The 14,693-nt window shown below is 44.6% G+C and overlaps 1 protein-coding gene across 2 annotated transcripts; it reads right to left on the bottom strand.

The window, feature by feature from the left end:
- Window positions 1-227: 227 nt before the first annotated feature.
- On the bottom strand, window positions 228-13,170 carry NUDT2 (nudix hydrolase 2). 2 transcript variants are annotated; one of them, XM_080671242.1, is made up of 3 exons: window positions 13,064-13,170; window positions 2,891-3,031; window positions 228-797 (listed from the first exon to the last, which is right to left on the bottom strand). In XM_080671242.1, the coding sequence occupies exons 2-3, from the start codon at window positions 3,015-3,017 to the stop codon at window positions 481-483; spliced, it is 444 nt and encodes a 147-aa protein (XP_080527368.1). In that variant the 5' UTR covers window positions 3,018-3,031; window positions 13,064-13,170; the 3' UTR covers window positions 228-480. The 2 variants fall into 2 exon arrangements, with proteins under 2 accessions (XP_080527368.1, XP_080527367.1); XM_080671241.1 differs by having other exon boundaries at window positions 12,928-13,075.
- Window positions 13,171-14,693: the final 1,523 nt, after the last annotated feature.

The raw sequence follows: 14,693 nt of genomic DNA, 5'->3' as shown, positions 1-14,693 counted from the left end.
TCTAGTTCCACTCATTTGCATATCCCATCCGACTACAGGTAGAAAAGTCTCAGTGGAAGTGGGGTGAGAGTGCTTGGAATTCCAGAGGCAGGAGAGCCCCACTCCCTTAGCTTCTCTGGGGTACAGTGCATGGATACAGGATTCCTTCTGGCTAAGGCCAGAGCTCCAATTCACTTTAGTGTTTCTCCCACCAAGAGCAAGAGTCCAAGAAATAAATACAACAGCTTAAAGGACAGATAGGCTGCTTAAGGTTTATTTTGTACAAGGATGCACTTTGTTTAAAACTCCTCCTTCACCTTCCTTTCCACCCAGCTAAGATTTTTGCCTGCTCGTCTCTGAGTGTGTTCAGCTGATATACTAACCTATCTGTTCTTTGCTATGATGAGCCAAAGACTAGCACAACCTTCCCTGGAGCTGAAGGTGAGTTCATCTAAGAAAGGCCCTCAAGGATCATACTGAGGCAAATGACTGTGTTTCAGCTCAGGCCACTGTGGAGCATAGAAACTGGTGTCCTTCTTGGAGTAATGCCTCCATATCCTTGAATTGAGCCAATTGGCAGGCCTCCTCCAGCCCCAGCCAGCGGTAAGCTTGGTGCTCATGGGAGAGGCGGATCTCTACGTCATAGTCCTTCACCTCTGCCAGCCAGTAGATGACTGTTTTAGGCTTCTTCCTGGCCACATAATTGAGCTCCCTTCTGAACCCCTCAATGATGGTCAGCTGGCTTGCTTTTAGGCCTGCTTCCTCCTGAGTCTCCCGCAGGGCTGTTTCCAATTCATTTTCTCCGGGTTCCACATGGCCTGGTTAGGAGAAAATGGAGGAGTGGGAGATAATCTTCAACAAAGCTGGATTTTCCAGGTTAGATGATTTAAAGATGGGATCTTTGGTGACTTTTCTAGCTGTTGCTAGGCTAAAGGAAGTCTAGAGATTGGTAATATCTGAACATACCTAGGAATGAGGTGCAGGGCAGGTAGTGTTTGGCTCTGCAGTATCTGGGAAACCCCTCCTCCTCACCCCATCTTCTCTACAGAGAGTGAAATAGACCATGTGCTTGGCAAGTCTGGTCTAGAATACTGCTCCTTTGATGGTGAGAGAGATGGCCTCCCTTAGACCTCTGCTTTCCTATTCTTTGGAGCTTTCCTCATCCCATATTCTTAGGGAGACCTTTCCCTTGGAGACCTTAAAGTGATTTTCCCAAGGAGGGGCAGTCCCTTCTTGGCAGATGGGAGCTAGCTGAGAGTGAGCACTTTGCCTACAATCCACAGTGAGGAGTTAACACTGTCTGCAGTTGGTCTCTAAAGTCCCAGGGCCAACAGACAGGCTCAAAACCATGCACTGCAGCATCAGCAGCTGTTTCCAAGTAGCTATCAAGGCCTTCCAAATTGTTTTCATCTTTCTAACTGAGCAAGACCAGATTCCAGTTTCACAGGGAAAGTCCTGATGGGAACTTAGGCTAAGGACAAGCCGAGAAACAGTTCTAAGAAAATTTGTTGGCAAGACCTAAACCCAAGCAGACAGCTGCCAAGAAACTGTTGTAGGAGAACTTGAAGCTCTGCAGACTGGGAGCAGCCCTCAGCTCTGCCGCTAGGCCCTTCCTGCAAATTCTCAGTTTGCCCAGAAGAGCCAAGAAGGACTGGGAAGAGTCTGGCAGCCTCTGTCAACACATGGCTCCAGCAGTTGCTGGGGGCCTCCTGGTTTAGGAGCTCATGGGGAGCAGGAATTGTTAGCTGTTCCCTTCTTGATTCGGAGACAGGGCTATAGTTTACCAGTGGTCGGCAAACTGCAGCTCGCGAGCCGCACTGCGGTTTGCCGCTCTGTTGACTAATGAGTTTGCCGACCACTGGGAAAGGGGCTTAATCACAAGGGACAACAACAGCCTGTAATTATTGGAATCGAAAGTCTAGGTCAGTAGTCGGCAAACTCATTAGTCAACAGAGTGGCAAACCGCGGCTCGCGAGCCGCAGGTTGCCGACTACTGGTCTAGCCTTCCTCACTCCTAGGGTCCTCATAGCACTGCCCTGAGTCAGCTGCTGCTGCACAGCTCCAACAGAAAGCAACCAAGAGTTTGGACTTAAAGACCATTTGAGCTCATGGCTTCTGGAGAATTTTCTCTGTATGGCACCTCACATGGAGTCATGCACACAAAGACAGGTAGGTAATACATCAAAGGATGAAGGTGAGAGGGGTGCTGGTGGTGGCAGAAGTGACTCTCATCCAGGATACCTGCCCAACATCAGCTATTCAACATTCTGCCCACAACATTAACAGGGTAACTTCTCCCCGAAGCCCAAACCTCTCAAAATTCGGAGGGGTCCTTTGAAATCTTTCAGTGTGACATAGGAGATCAGGAGACAAATGTGACTATTCCTATACATAGTATTTGTAACATTTCTTTCCCTTTTTGTCACCTTGTCTTTCCTTAGTGAAACTTAAATGTGCAAATTTTATTTACTGTTCCCATTTCCTTGTTTTCCTCCAACCCTGGATTCTTTTTCACCTCCCCCTCCCCTACCCAACTCTCCCATCCTGCTCCCTTCTGTCTAGGAGCTGTTCACTCTGAGCTCCTGACCTGTAGCCCCAAGGACCTCAATGCCCAGCCTAGTGCCTTTCCTCCTTCTCAGCCATTCATCAGAGTCCTGGCGCTCTGGTGAATGATACACAAAAACCAGGTGCTGCTTCTGTCCTGGGGTTCAGTCACAGAGTTCTATTTCCAGCTTTGCTCTAGCCTAGTATGGAGACCTTGTTGGTAGAAAGGATCAGGGGCTTCTACCCACCTCACACCCTCCTGCTGCACAGTTACTGGGAAGCAAGACTTGTGTGGAGCCTAGCAAGGTGGATTTCTGAGTAACACTTGGGCATTTCCCCAGGAGCTAGCCCCTCTGGGTACTTGTACCTTTAGGAGGAGTCCAGTGATGAATGCCATCTGATGTCTGCAGCAGTAGAAACTCAATTGAGGTGTTGTCTACCTTGGGAATGAGGCGTCTTCGGAAGATGATCAAGCCACATGCTCTCAGGGCCATGGTCTGTTGGAGAACTTGATAAAGAAGCAGGGGACATTGGGAAGTTACACAAAGCTGGAAGATCCATTCTGGGGGAGTAGCACTCTGGTGCTGGGGAGTAGCACAGACCAGCTAACAGTGACCTCATCACTTACAGAAAAAGGCAGAATGCCAAGAGCCAATGGGGGGAAACCAGGAATCAGAGATAGGCCTTTGTGTCTAACTGCAGGACGCTGGCCCTACCCTGTCAGTGTGGCTCTATCCAGCCGTGGGCAAACTACGGCCTGCGGGCTGGATCCGGCCCATTTGGCTGTTCTATCCGGCCCGAGGAGCCGAAAGAGCGGAGGGTTCTCTTGCTCTCCCCTCCGCTCCTTTACTTTGAATTTATATTAGTTCACACAAACACTCCATCCATGCTTTTGTTCCGGCCCTCCGGTCCAGTTTAAGAACCCATTGTGGCCCTCGAGTCAAAAAGTTTGCCCACCCCTGCATCCCAACTCCTCCAAGTCTCCCTGCTAAAACACAGGGCTGGTGTGTGTGTTAAGAGACTAGAGATCCCCGGAAGCAAACCCACTGACACTGGAGAGTTGCTGGGAATGGGAGAGATGCAGTACAATATTATCATTAAGCCCACAATCCCATTCTCCTCAGCCTCCAGCCTGAGTCTCTGGAGCAAAGAGATCCCAACAATGGGGTATCTGATGGCTTTAACAGGGGTCACTTTGGAAAGGTAGCTTAGTGTACACTTTTTTTTTGTCATGGACTTTTTAGTCTTTTATCCATGTTTTGGGATTTTATACATTCACATGGTTCAAGATTTAAAGTTCAAGAAGGGCACACATAGTAAAAAGTCTCTTTCCCACCTCATCAGAGGTAAAACTAGCATGGTGGTCAAGAGTGAACCTAGAGCCTGGGTTCAAGTTCTGGCTCTGCTGCTGTGCAATTACCTCCTAAGCCTCAGTTTCCTCATCTGTAAGACAGGATGATAATAGTTCTACCTCAAGGGTTGCTGTGAGGATTGCATGATGTAACTTTTGTAAAGTGCTTTAGAACAGTGCCTGGTATGTACATAAATTTCAATATGCATAGAAAAATGTCTGGAAAGACACATCAACAGTGTTTTCTGGAGGATGAGATTATGAGGAGACTTTCATTTTCTACTCCACATATTTCTGTATTGTTTGGAAATTTACAGAGAATATTTACTAATTTTATAATAAGCAATACAATAAAAACTGAACTTTTTAGTCTTTTCCATTTCATGTAGTCTTTTTTTCTATTTCAGAAAAATATGTCAACAACAACAAAAGACAGGAAGGGAGAACAGTAGAAATATCTGCAGAACTGAAAAAAAAAAATCACCATCTGAAGGGGAACATGTAATCAAGGTAACAAAAATTTTTGGAAGATGTTTTATGTAAGGCCCTGCTAAGAAAAATCTGTCATTAGTTCATTCAACAAATATTTATTGAGTACCTACTATGTACTAAGTACTATTCTAGGCTTTTGCCCTCATGTCGTTTATATTCTAGTGGAAGAGGTGGGCTTTAATTAAGTAATTAAGCAAATTAAAAAATAATTGCCAATAAAGTATGTCCTACAAAAGAAAAATTTATGATGGGCAACCTGACCTTGTCTAAGGGATCAAGGAATGATTCTTGGAAGAAGGGATGTTTGAGCAGAGAAGTAAATGATGAGTAAAAGATAAGCTGGCAAAGGGAAGGAGGAGAGAGGCGTGCTCCAGGTGGAAGGAACAGCATAGACAAAGGTCCTGAGGTGGATGGCAGAACTGAAAGAAAACTAGGTGTCTCAAATGCAGCGAAGGCCTGGGAGAGTGTCCCATGCAGGATGTGGCCTGAGTCAGCAGGGCCTCATCTGCATGATTCCAGAGCCAAAGAAAGAGCTGGTGCTCACGGATAGCAGAGCTAACTGCAGAGAGGGCAGCTGGGGTAGGAGCTGATGGTCTCTATAGCCCCTTTGTTGGTGCTTAATCAAGATGAGCTTGCATCTATCAAAGGCATAAAAATCATACCCAAACTAAAACCTGTTTCAGGGCAATTCTTAGGACTGCCAACAGATGGTAATGTTACTCTAGACCAGTGGTCGGCAAACTCATTAGTCAACAGAGCCAAATATCAACAGTACAAAGATTGAAATTTCTTTTGAGAGCCGAAAACCGACTTCTGCGCATGGGCCACGAAGTTTCAATCGCACTGTACGTGCACGCCCGCACGTGGTATTTTGTGGAAGAGCCACACTCAAGGGGCCAAAGAGCCGCATGTGGCTCGCGAGCCACAGTTTGCCGACCACTGCTCTAGGCTAGGGAACAGCAGTTCCTTACCAGAAAACCAAACACACCCAGCACTGCGACCTTTCCAAACCTGTAATGAGAGTTTTAAGGACTGGAACCAATCTCAAAAAGGCTTTCTAAAATGGCCTCTGCTATAATACACTATTGGTGAGAGAGTAAATTAGCATATCCTCATAGGAGGACAATTTACTTATGAATATCAAGACATAGCATATTCCCTTAGACCCAGAAATCCCATTTCTAGGCATCTGACATCCAGAAATATATGTTTAAGATGCACAGACAAGGATGTTCATTACAACTTTGTTTGTACTATCTAAAAGAAAAAAAGGCAAAAACAAAATCTATCAATAAAGGAATAATGAAATAAAGTACAGTATATCTAAATGATAGAAAGTTACGAGCATGCTCTCTCTTTTCCAGAGCACACCCCTGCCTCTCCTCCCTCTTTCATCCCTCAAGGTGTGTATCTCTCCCTCTTTCTCCTAAGCTCCAAGGGCCCTTCTACTACCTCTGTCACCTTCTAAATAAACTTTCCTTTATAGTTTGGAAGAAAATTATGAAGCCATAAAAAAATGAGGTAGAGCCAATGTGTTGCTTGTAAAAAGATTTTCATATATACTAAAAAATATATATGTTTTAGAATAGTATGTATCATGTGATCCTGTTTGAGTTTAAAAATTCATTTAAACTGAAAGCGAGTTTTATTAAGCATTGTGTTCTATTTCCCTGGTTTCCCCATTTATGCTGAGAACTTTCCCCATTCTGGATGCCAGAAATAAAGGTTCCAAATTATTGGTTCCAGGTATAGGCAGAGACAGGTGTCTGATCCCATTCCCTGTCCCCTCTTCCCCCGGGCCCATCAAGATGCTCGGAAAGTATTAGGTTATAAGTGTAAGGCACCTTATGCCTGCCTTGGGTGGATTCCCATGGAATAAATGTTAGAATCCCTAGATAAGCTCTGCAATCCCAGACTATAGGGCACAGTACCCTCCCTGCCTGGGACAGGAAGTCCCAGAGCATTCCTTCACACCACTGCCATCCCAACACAGCCTTGGAAAACAAAGATGGAGGAGCCAAGAAAGACAGGCCTGAAGTGGCCTCGTGGAGCCAATGAGGAGAGGGGAACAGGCCAATATTTTCCTATGGGGAGGGGACTTAAAGGAGTATCAAGAGTGCACCCTAGCAAAAATGTATCTCAGTAGATACCAGTGCGCAGGAGTGGTAACATCTACCAATAGTTCATCTTAATGAGACCAGAAGAGCTAAGATCAAGAGCTAGGATTAGATGTTCTCTTTCTATCTATGCTCCTGACTCATGGAGGAGGTCTGAGACAGTTCTAGAAAGGCAGAACTCCTATTTTTCCTTTCAGTTGCTTGGCTTGAGCCAGCTTTTCTCTGGAATTTCTCCCTCCTTCTCCATACACAACCTTCTGCTCATTCTTTCAGAAGCAGCTCAGATGTCACCCATCTTCTGGGCCTTTCACATGGCTTGAATAAATCTCTACTACAGGGTTTGATGAGAGAAGCCAAACACTATGAGCAACAGAAAATTAAGGATTTAGTATAGGAATTAGACCTTGTTCAAGTATGGAAGTTGAGGGAGAAATCCATGCAGTGCTTCTGCATCTGCATCTGCTGTTGGGCCTGAAGTCTCCATAGGTCAGCAGGCAGGCCAGCAGCTGGGAAGGGAAGTTGGCTGTGGAGGAGAGCAAGGAAAACTGGAACCTGTGAGAACAAATCGGAACTAAAAGGACAAGTGGAACTCATGAGGACAAACTGAAACTTGCAACTTCCTTTCACCATCTGCAAGTTCATTGACGCAGGTGACTTGCAGAAGCTGGAGCTCTTTGCCACAGAGCTGAGTGTACACCTGGCCCAGGACTCAGAGTAGCTGAAGGAGGAGATTCAGTGGAGTTGTGGAGCTGCAGGCCTCGGTGGGTGGCTGTGCATAAACAATGTGCACATCAGTGTCAAGGGTTATGCACTGCCACCATGCCTGATATCCTGCTCTGCCCCCTTCACAGTATACTGGGAGCTACTTCACTTCAGCTTTACAAATCTCAAATAAAATTTTCTTGAGGTCAACCCTAACCTGGAACCATACAGAAAGGGAATCCTGGGAAACCTAGTTCCAGCTTAGCTAAGTGGACATAGTACAAAGCCACAGGCATGCATACCTAGTAGGGTAAGTCTCTAGCTCTAGCAGGGAAGAGCAACATCATGAACTCTGTCTCCTTGGGACTTAGTAGAGCAGCCCTCAACAGATGTTCATTGATTTACCAGAACTCTCTCTCTATACCTCACTCAAACAAATGCTCAGGATATGTTCTGGGAATTTGGGAAATAGCCCAGTGTTTTTCTAAAGAGTGCCATTTACATAAAAGTCAATGGAGGTATTGTTGGAGGTTTTTTGGAGTCCAATGAGCTGAAACTGTCCTGGGGTTTGAAAGCATCTCTCTCTCCCTCTCTGATACACACACACTCCAAATGATTTCAAATCTCAGGAGGTTAAAGAACACAGCATCCAATATGCAAATATGCCTGCAGCCATCACTGAGGTGAGAACGCCAGGCCAGAACAACAGCAGGCAATTCACACTTCAGAAAAGTGGCAAAATGCCTTAGGTGGTTAAAATAACCTGAACAAAACCAAAAAACACCCCTCGATGTCATTAGGTTTCAGGAGCTAAGGAAAAGTGCCTTGGCTTTCTCTATATATACAACTCCTTCACACCTAGGAGGTTCAGGATTTAGGTGCCAAAAAATAATTTACAGATAAATGGCTATACTGATGTGCTGTGTTTCCGTTTTTTTGTGTTTTTTCCCAAATTAATCAGAGTGCTACTGCAAGCATAGCTCAACCCCAAAGCCCTCAAATATACCCTCAGATATAGAAAGAGCTCCTCAAATCCTCCCCCAACCTGTATTTCATAGACTAAAATCCTTTTAGTAGAAATGTTTCATGCCACTACCTTATCAAGTAAGCATCTACACTGCAATTATATTGCACTTGTTTTTTTATATGTATCTTTTTAAAAAAATATGTTTTTGACTTTAGAGAGGAAGGGAGAGGGAGAGAGATAGAAACATCAATGATGAGAGAGAATTATTGATCGGCTGCCCTCCCGCAGAACCCCCCCCCCCTGCCACTGGGAATGGAGCCCACCACCCGTGCATATGCCCTGACTGGGAATTGAACCATGACCTCCTGGTTCATAGGTCAACCCTCAACCACTGAGCCACACCAGCGGGGCTACATGTATCTTTTTTAACGCTCAAAACAACTCTTCATGATAAGCATTACTATCTTCATTTTATGATGGGGAAACTGAGATTCAAAAAGGTTAAAATAATTCATATTGTGCAACCATCACTATCTCTAGAACTCTTCATCTTGGAAAACTAAAATGTTGTACCCAACAAAAAGGTTAAAATACTTACCCAAAGGCATACCTGGTCTGTGAATGGTGGGATTTGAATCCAAGTAAGCCTAACTCCAAAGGCTATATTCTTTTTCCTTATACAGCACTCCTTACCATGAAAGAGCAGGGTTTGGGGCAAAAATGGCCCTGACAGAGGGCATGCAAATGACTTATAAAAATTACTTCCAGTTCCAAAATTCCCAGTCTTTGATTTATATTCATATGCAGAATTTTTAAGATGCCTGGCTGGAATCTTTTCTACAGAACGGGTTTTAGTTGGAAGGGTATATGAATGAAGGGCCTGGTGCCCTAAGACAACCCTGGAGGGGTAGTGTAGCCTGAGGTACCTAAACTTTGCCTCTCTGATAAGGGTTTCTTTGCCTCTTCTGGCTTTTCCCTGGGAAATAGGAACATAAAAACACATGTTCAAAACCATACCCAATAGTGTGGGGGTTTCCAAGTACCAAGTGTTGGGAACACCCTTGATGCTAACCTTGGACAAGCACACAAGCGCCTAACTTAAGATGCTAGTGTCCAGAAAATTTGCCCAGGCCATTCCACTGTAAGGAGGTCCAACTATGCTGGCCCACGAGCAACTCTGTGACTGCTCAGCTTTCCCTTATTTTCCACATCATAATGGTCTTTTCTCTGATTCTCCAACTCCCTTCTTCCCTTCCAAATGAGTGGACAGAAATGAGCCACCCATCTATGAATAAAGTTCTCTCTTGTAACAACAACAGCAAAAAGAGAAAAAGAAAACAGAAAAGAAAAAAAGCTCCCAACCACCATGATGAAATTGAGACAATGAAAATGTTCCCTCAACTGCACCTTTCCCTGGACATCTGCCACTTTTTCTTCTCAGAGACCAAGCTGCTGAGTCATCTTGCTATCTTTGCTATTTAGCTGAGGGAGGAAAAAAGAGGTTTCACCTGCAATGGCATGAATATTGGCTTCCAGGATGAGGACAAAGTCAGACAAGGTTGAGACAAAAATCATTCCTAGTGAAGGGAATTCGTTTAGTGGCCTATGAGTGCCATCTGCTGTACAATTCTGGAAAGCAAGCATGGGGGATTTTAATATTAGCCTGAAGGGATTTGTTTATTCATCTTACATCTGTTGAGTGTCTCCCATGCGACAGGCAATATAACAGGATTGAAGAGTAGATATGGAGCTGAATACTACAAAACCCGTTTTCTAAGGGTTCACAGCCTAGTGAAAGTGGAAGATATTTGAACAGACAAGTTACCAGTGTGTTTTGTGCATCATAGGGGTGTGTGTAAGATATCAAAGAAAAAGGAGTGATTATCTTTAGGTCAAAGGGGTACCTTATAAGGATTTTGAAGGATGGCTAGGAGTTGACCAGAAAAATAAAGGTGGAGGCAATAAAGGGGCACCCCAGGTAAAAGGGGTGAGGGCAAAGACCCTCAAGCACAAGATGGCATTCCATTGCCAAACAGCTAAGTGTATATTCTGTAGGCAATGAGGAGCCTTTGACAGCAATGATGGCTATAATATGGTCAGACTGACATTTTACAAAGACATTCTGGAAGCATGTCTGGAAGCAATGAAGGTGGAAATGAATTGCAAGGAAGGTAGAAATGAATTAGAAGGGAAGATTAGAGGCAAGATCAATTGACTACAAGTCCGTTGCCAACAGTCCAGATGACAAATGATACAGAGTTAAATTAAGGCAGAGGCAGTGAGGAGAAGGGATGTATTTGAAAGATATCTCAAAAAGAAAATCAACACCATTTGATGTTTCATTGTTCAACAGAGAGAGAGGGGGACGTATGGTTTGGGTGACTAGATAGACGAGAAGTAGGTAGAGTAGGGAGTAGAATGTAAGCTAATAATTTCTGTTGGGACAAGTCGAACTTAAAGTGTTAAAGATTAACCACACGGTAAAATGACATGGGTCTAGAGAGTTCAGTGATTCTCTGATTCCATCTCTTCATTTCCCAAGGTGGAAATTTCCATTAGAGAAAAATTTTGCTCTCACTGTAGGTACCTTTGTAGCCCACCTCACTCCATTTGGGTGAGTCTGCTTGTGCATGTTATTTCAAGCATTTTCATCCTCTTTCAGTCTGAAATAGCATGGCACAGCACAGAAAAGCATGGCTGTCTTTGCAGTGAGAAAGACCTAGCTCTTTAAACAACTGTGTTACTTTGAGCAAAATACTTTAAATTCACTAAGCCTCATTTTCTCTCATTTGTAAGATGAGAATAACTCCTACTTTTCACAATTGTTGTAATTCAAAATAATGTATACATAGGATCTGACACATCAGAAGTACTGAATATATGTGTCACTCTTATCCCTGTATCATAAAAGATCATCAGAAAGCTTTTTTATTTTTGTTGGTGGTTTTTTTTAAGGTTTTGTTTTGGTTTTAATCCTCACCCAAGGATATGCTTTTTTTGACCTAAGGGGGAAAGGGAGAGGGGGAGACAGAAACATTGATGTGAGAAACAGCAATTAGTTCCTCTCCTATGCACCTTACTGACCAGGAATCGAACCTGTGACCTTCTGGTGTATGGGAGGACACTCCAACCAACTGAGCCAGGGTTTATGGTGTTTTAATGGCATGCTCTTAGCTTTTATTAATAGATGAATAAAGAAATGGCTTTTCAGCTTGGCAGGTGTGGCTCAGTTAGTTAAGGACTGTCCCATGCACTGAATCAGGAGGTTGCCAGTTGGATTCCTAGTCAGGGCACATGCCTGGGTTGCAGGCTCGATCCCCAGTAGGGCACGTGCAGAAGGCAGCTGATCGATGTTTCTCCTCTTTCTGAAATCAATAAACATATTTTTTAAAAAGGCTTTTCATATTTTCTGCAAAATTGCTGGGGAACACACTGTTCATCACGCCATGTATATTCCTATGTAAAAGGTCCCACAAGCCTGGCTAGTGTAACTCAGTGGTTGAGCATTGACCTATAAACCAGGAGGTCATGGTTCCATCCCCAGTCAGGGAGAATGCCCGGTTGCAGAGTAGAGGCCAATCCCCAGTGGGGGCATGCAGGAGGCAGCCCATCAATGATTCTCTCCCATCATTGATGTTTCTCTCTCTCTCTCCTTTTCCCTTCCTCTCTGAAATCAATTGAAAAAATAGTTTATAAAGGTCCCACAAGATAAACCCCTTTCAATGTAAGTACTATGAAGAAATTTCACATTTGAAGAGTGGATTGTTTCAATTATTACTTCTTTAACTGACAAGTTTTGAGCTAAATTGGGTACTCAATTACAGTAAGTCTAATGGCCCCATTGGTTTGTTTATTTCTTTGTTTCTATTAAGTTAACAGCTACCATTTTTTGAGGAGTTACTACTTGCCCAGCATTGTGCGAAGTGCTTCACCTTCATTATTTCAATTAATCTTCACAACAACTCTCTGAGGCATTACCAACATTTTTCAGAAGAAGAAAAAGGAAACTATGACTCAGAGAAGTGTCTGAGTAGTAATTCAAAATCAGGTCTGTCTGACTCCCAATATCACTGCTCTTTACCTGAACTCTACACTAGTAGTCTACATTTGGCTATTTGTTTGCATTCACTTTACTTTACTTATATATATTAAGTATAACAAGTTCATAGGACCCAAACCTTGCCTGAACAAAGAAAAAGTGATGTTTTAGGTAGTGAGACTCTGGTACGACTTTCTTTACTTCCGCTATAATTGTCACAATATTTTCCATTTAATAAATGAAGCAATTAGAAAATATAAAATCTCTTTTGGGAAGGAGGCAGGGTTTTAAGTTTAACAACAAGGTTAAAACTGAGGCCAAGGGAGGGGAAGGTAGAACTAGATCGGGGCGCTGGGCCCTAAACCCAGGAACTTTGGGATTCCCGAGGACCCATCCTATCACCACTTGCAAGGGGGCAAGCAAGACTCAATGGGCACTGAAGCCCTAACCGGTTTGGCTCAGTGGATAGAGCACCGGCCTTCGGACTCAAGGGTCCCAGGTTCGATTCCCATCAAGGGCATGTACCTTGGTTGCGGGCACATCCCCAACAGGGAGTGTGCAGGAGGCAGCTGATTGATGTTTCTCTCTCATCGATGTTTCTAACTCTCTATCCCTCTCCCTTCCTCTCTGTAAAAAATCAATAAAATATATTTTAAAAAAAATGAGTACTGAACCCTCCCGCTCAGTGTGCACATAGGGAAACTGAGGTCCCGCGAGCGTCTGGGGTTTGGCCTACCCACGCCTCACTGACAGCTTGGCGGAGCGCGCGTCCACCTTTGACCCTGCAGCTACGGGAAATCAGTCATTTGCTGAGCTGGAGCCTCCGTTGATCCGCAGAGAACTAAACCCACATGGGCCGTCCTGCTACTCACCCCAAGCAGAGGAAGGAAGTTGGTGGCTCGTGGACGGAGACAGGGAGTACGTCGACCAATCCGGAGAGCACGACTGCGCTTTGGGCGACCAATAATTTGAAGGAAAAGAATTCTCGACCCGCCTCAAAGCTGCCTTTCCCGCACTTAGAACGTCGCGAGATCATCTCTCAAGTGGAACGATTGGTTGAAAGACAGAAATTGAGAGTTACGCCCACTGTTTTCTCCGATTCCTGATTGGTCTTCTAGAGGAGAAGATGGCCAACGTCAGCGAGTTCTCTGGATGCCCATTGGAGGACAATGCGGGACTGCCTGAGCCGGGCACCGGCGCGGGCGTTCGAACCCGAGTTTGGCGGTTTGGCGGCGTTACCATGGGGATGCGGCCTGGCTGCTGCCTCAAGCTCTTGATTAGACACCTCCGTCGCCACCCTGGGGCCTCTCTCCTGTCGTCTTCTGTCCTTAGACAGGGCTGACGGTGGAGAAATTTGGAAGCCACCGAGGTGAGAAAGGGCTGTGAGAACGGGGGCGGGGTAGACCTGGTTGGGAGCCCTGGCGCTTGCCCCGCGGGAGAGGCTCTGCCGTGAGGAGGTGGACGCGCGCCGAGCGCCTGAAGCGGCGGGTGTTTGTGAGTAGGTCTCTCCGGGTTGCCCGAGCGCACCCCCACTCTCTTTACCCTTCATCCCCATACCTTCGCCTCCTCTTCAGACATTATCTCGAACTCCACTTCTATGAAGCCTTTTCTGAGTCTAGAAGTCCTCCTACCTTTGAACCCATAGCCCCGTCTTAGAGCGCTTCTCTTCCTCCTTGGCTTATTTGTGTACTTCCGCGAGCCCCATTTTCCTTCCTTCTCCCTTGTAATTCTGAGGTCTTTGAGACAGGCAAGCATCTTTCACAATGTCTTACAGACATAATTCGGCGATATTGCGGGCTGAGTTCCAGACCACCGTAGTAGGAGTACCGCAATAAAGCGAGTAGTAATCTGCTGGTGGAGGGTCTTGCCTTCAATTTGTAAGAAACGCAACCCATTGAAGCGTAACAAAGCGAAGCGCAATAATATAGATATGCTATAGTAAAATTTGCAGGAAATGAGTTTAACTTACCACAGATAGAGGATTCCCCTCTATGCCATATCCACCTTCCCCCTCCCATACAGAGATTATTTTTTATGGGAGTAGTGGGTGGAAACCCCAATCTCATATGCAAAGGACTTGAAAGTTCAAGGTTGGTCTTTCCACTCTGTGAAAAGGAAAACTTGCTACAACTCTCCCCAAATTGTGGCTTTCAGTCTTGATTTCCCAATGCTTTTATTAGACTCCCTCCCTGTTAGTCTTTGTTTAAAACAAACCATTCTGTTGTTGCTATATGTCAAGAGAGTTTGTCTCAATTTCTTAGTGAACCACAGCTGTTGTCACATTTTAAGTGTGTTCCAGAAAATGCTTTAAATAATTTTCTCCTTTGTGTTTATTTTCTGCTTGTAGTCTCTCTACTTAAGTGCATGTAACAGCTACTCTGGTAACTGTCATTCATCAGGTGTCCATAATAGTATAGCATTATCAAAACTGTTTCATTGTTAACTCCTCAGACAATATATACCCAGTCTGCATTGTCGATGATTCTTATATTAAAATCATCG

Source organism: Plecotus auritus (assembly GCF_963455305.1).
Source record: "Plecotus auritus genome assembly, chromosome: 5".
NCBI lineage: Eukaryota > Metazoa > Chordata > Mammalia > Chiroptera > Vespertilionidae > Plecotus > Plecotus auritus.
The sequence above is the reverse complement of the archived record's forward strand: the minus strand, read 5'-3'. Positions and strand labels throughout refer to the sequence as shown.

Coding starts and splice junctions, on each gene's coding strand:
- NUDT2 (XM_080671242.1), bottom strand. CDS start 3,017: ATGGCCCTGAGAGCATGTGGCTTGATCATCTTCCGAAGACGCCTCATT. Junction 798..2,890: donor TCACTGGACTCCTCCTAAAG/GTACAAGTACCC, acceptor TCTCCTAACCAG/GCCATGTGGAACCCGGAGAA.